Here is a 1,808-nt window from a genome sequence, read left to right as displayed (position 1 = left end):
CCCCCCCCGCCCCCCCCGGGAGCTCCTTCCACACCATTAAAATCCACTGGATACTGGTCAGGAAAACCCCCCAAAACAGGGGCAGCCACAGTATCACCCCAAATTGCCAAGTGCAGCCCCATCTCGATTCAACAGGAATCCTGCCTCCCCACCAGGAACACCCGCCGGTTTTGTATGGAGTGAGGACAGTGGGGAGGGAGCAGGCATGAATCCACCTCCCGGCTTTGCTTCATCACGGGCACAGCTCCAAAACCAGTCCCGGCCTCTGGCCAGAGGGAGGAAGAAGAGGAAGGCAGATGATGGCCACAGCCCCTCACCCCTCTACCAGAAGAGCCCCAGGCCCCCAGTGAGCATGGGAGTCTATGTACATGTCCGCTTACACCAGGCAGAGAGGGCTCTCGTGGAGGGGGATGCATGTCTGGGGACAGGGTGGGGAGCGTGGGAAGGAGAGAGCAGCCCAGGACCATCACATGGCCGCCAGCTGGCCCAGCACCATCCTGAACTGCTGCGTGCTGTTGGTGAGGTCTTTGACACGCTCCACCATGTCCTTGGAGGCGGCAGGAGAAGGGTAGTGGAGGGCGGCTGCCTTGGTGGTCACTACGATCTCTTTGAGCATCTCGCAGAGGAGGTTGCTGTAGTGCATCACCTTGTGCTGGATGTCCTGGGCCTTGGCCTGGCGGGACAGCGTGTCCCCAATGAAGACGAGCTTGTGGGCACTGAGGATGACGAACTTGCTGTGGGCCACAAAGATCTTGGGGGGTTGGTTGGTGCTGACAGCGGTGAAGAAGGCGTCGACTGCGTTGGTGAGGGTAGTGAGGTTGGCCTCACACTGCTCCAGGTAGAAGAGGAGGAGCTGGCGGTCAGCAGCACACAGGGCCCCGCCACCCCTTGCCAGACCATAGTGCTGTGGGGGGCTCCAGTTGGACAGGTCATTGTCAATGGGCCGCGTCACCTCCTGCTCCAGCCGCTCGAACTGCTTCAGCTGTGGAAGGGATGGGGGGGAGGCAAGGACGGCCATCAGGCCAGTGCCCGCTCCCCTCCCTGGAGCCACCAGCATGGGTGGCCATGGCCACCATCCCTGGGTGACAGCTGTGCCCCCCAGGAAAATGGCAAGGGACAGTGCCAGCCCCAGGACAGCTGTGCCAGACTCCTCTCCAGGAGCAACGTGCCAATGCCTCTCTGCTGGCATGGCCTGGGCATGGGAGACAAGCCAGAACCCACCACAAGGGCAGCCACACAAGAGGAGGCTGTGGTCCAGGACAGCAGCAGGGGGTACAAGGGGAACAGGACCCCAAGCCCACCCCAAGAGCTGTGCCCAGTGGCACTTGCCCACCCCAGCTCTATTACCTGCTGGTGCTCCAGCTGGTCCTTGCTCTGCCGGATGATGTTGCCTTTCTCCAGCAGCTCCTTCTGGGTCTTCTCAAACTCTTCCTTGCCCTGCAGGGAAGGAAGGGGCACAACATGGGTGTCAGCAACACCAGCCTTGCTGGGACTGAGCCCCTGCCTGTTCTGGGACACCCCTGGTCCCCACAGTCCTCAAGCCAGAGGGTAAAAATCAACATGTGGGTGGCAGAAGCACCACCGCAGTCAGAGCTGCCCCCCAGGGAGTCACTGGCACAAAGCCCACCTGCAGAGGGCAGCCCCCCTGCCCATGCCCACCTGGAGATGGACGTAGTCATAATCCTCCATCCAGCCGCTCTCACTGTTCTCATAGGGCCCGTCGGGTGACTCCTGGGCCAGCAGCTTGGGCGGGGAGGGCAGGGGCCGTGACTGGATGGGGGCGGGCCTTGCGGGGGGGGGGGGGGGGC

At 62.4% G+C, this 1,808-nt stretch overlaps 1 protein-coding gene across 1 annotated transcript in view; it reads right to left on the bottom strand.

Moving 5' to 3' along the window:
* Positions 1-466: 466 nt before the first annotated feature.
* Positions 467-1,808, bottom strand: part of BCAR1 (BCAR1 scaffold protein, Cas family member) — an 11,005-nt gene continuing 9,663 nt past the window's right edge. Inside the window, 3 exon segments of the mRNA XM_035898795.1 lie at positions 467-982; positions 1,348-1,437; positions 1,660-1,786. Coding sequence (XP_035754688.1) covers positions 467-982; positions 1,348-1,437; positions 1,660-1,786 — 733 coding nt within the window.

Source organism: Egretta garzetta, unplaced genomic scaffold, assembly GCF_000687185.1.
Source record: "Egretta garzetta isolate BGI_Z169 unplaced genomic scaffold, ASM68718v1 scaffold27, whole genome shotgun sequence".
Lineage (NCBI taxonomy): Eukaryota > Metazoa > Chordata > Aves > Pelecaniformes > Ardeidae > Egretta > Egretta garzetta.
This window is presented reverse-complemented; position numbering and strand designations above follow the sequence as displayed.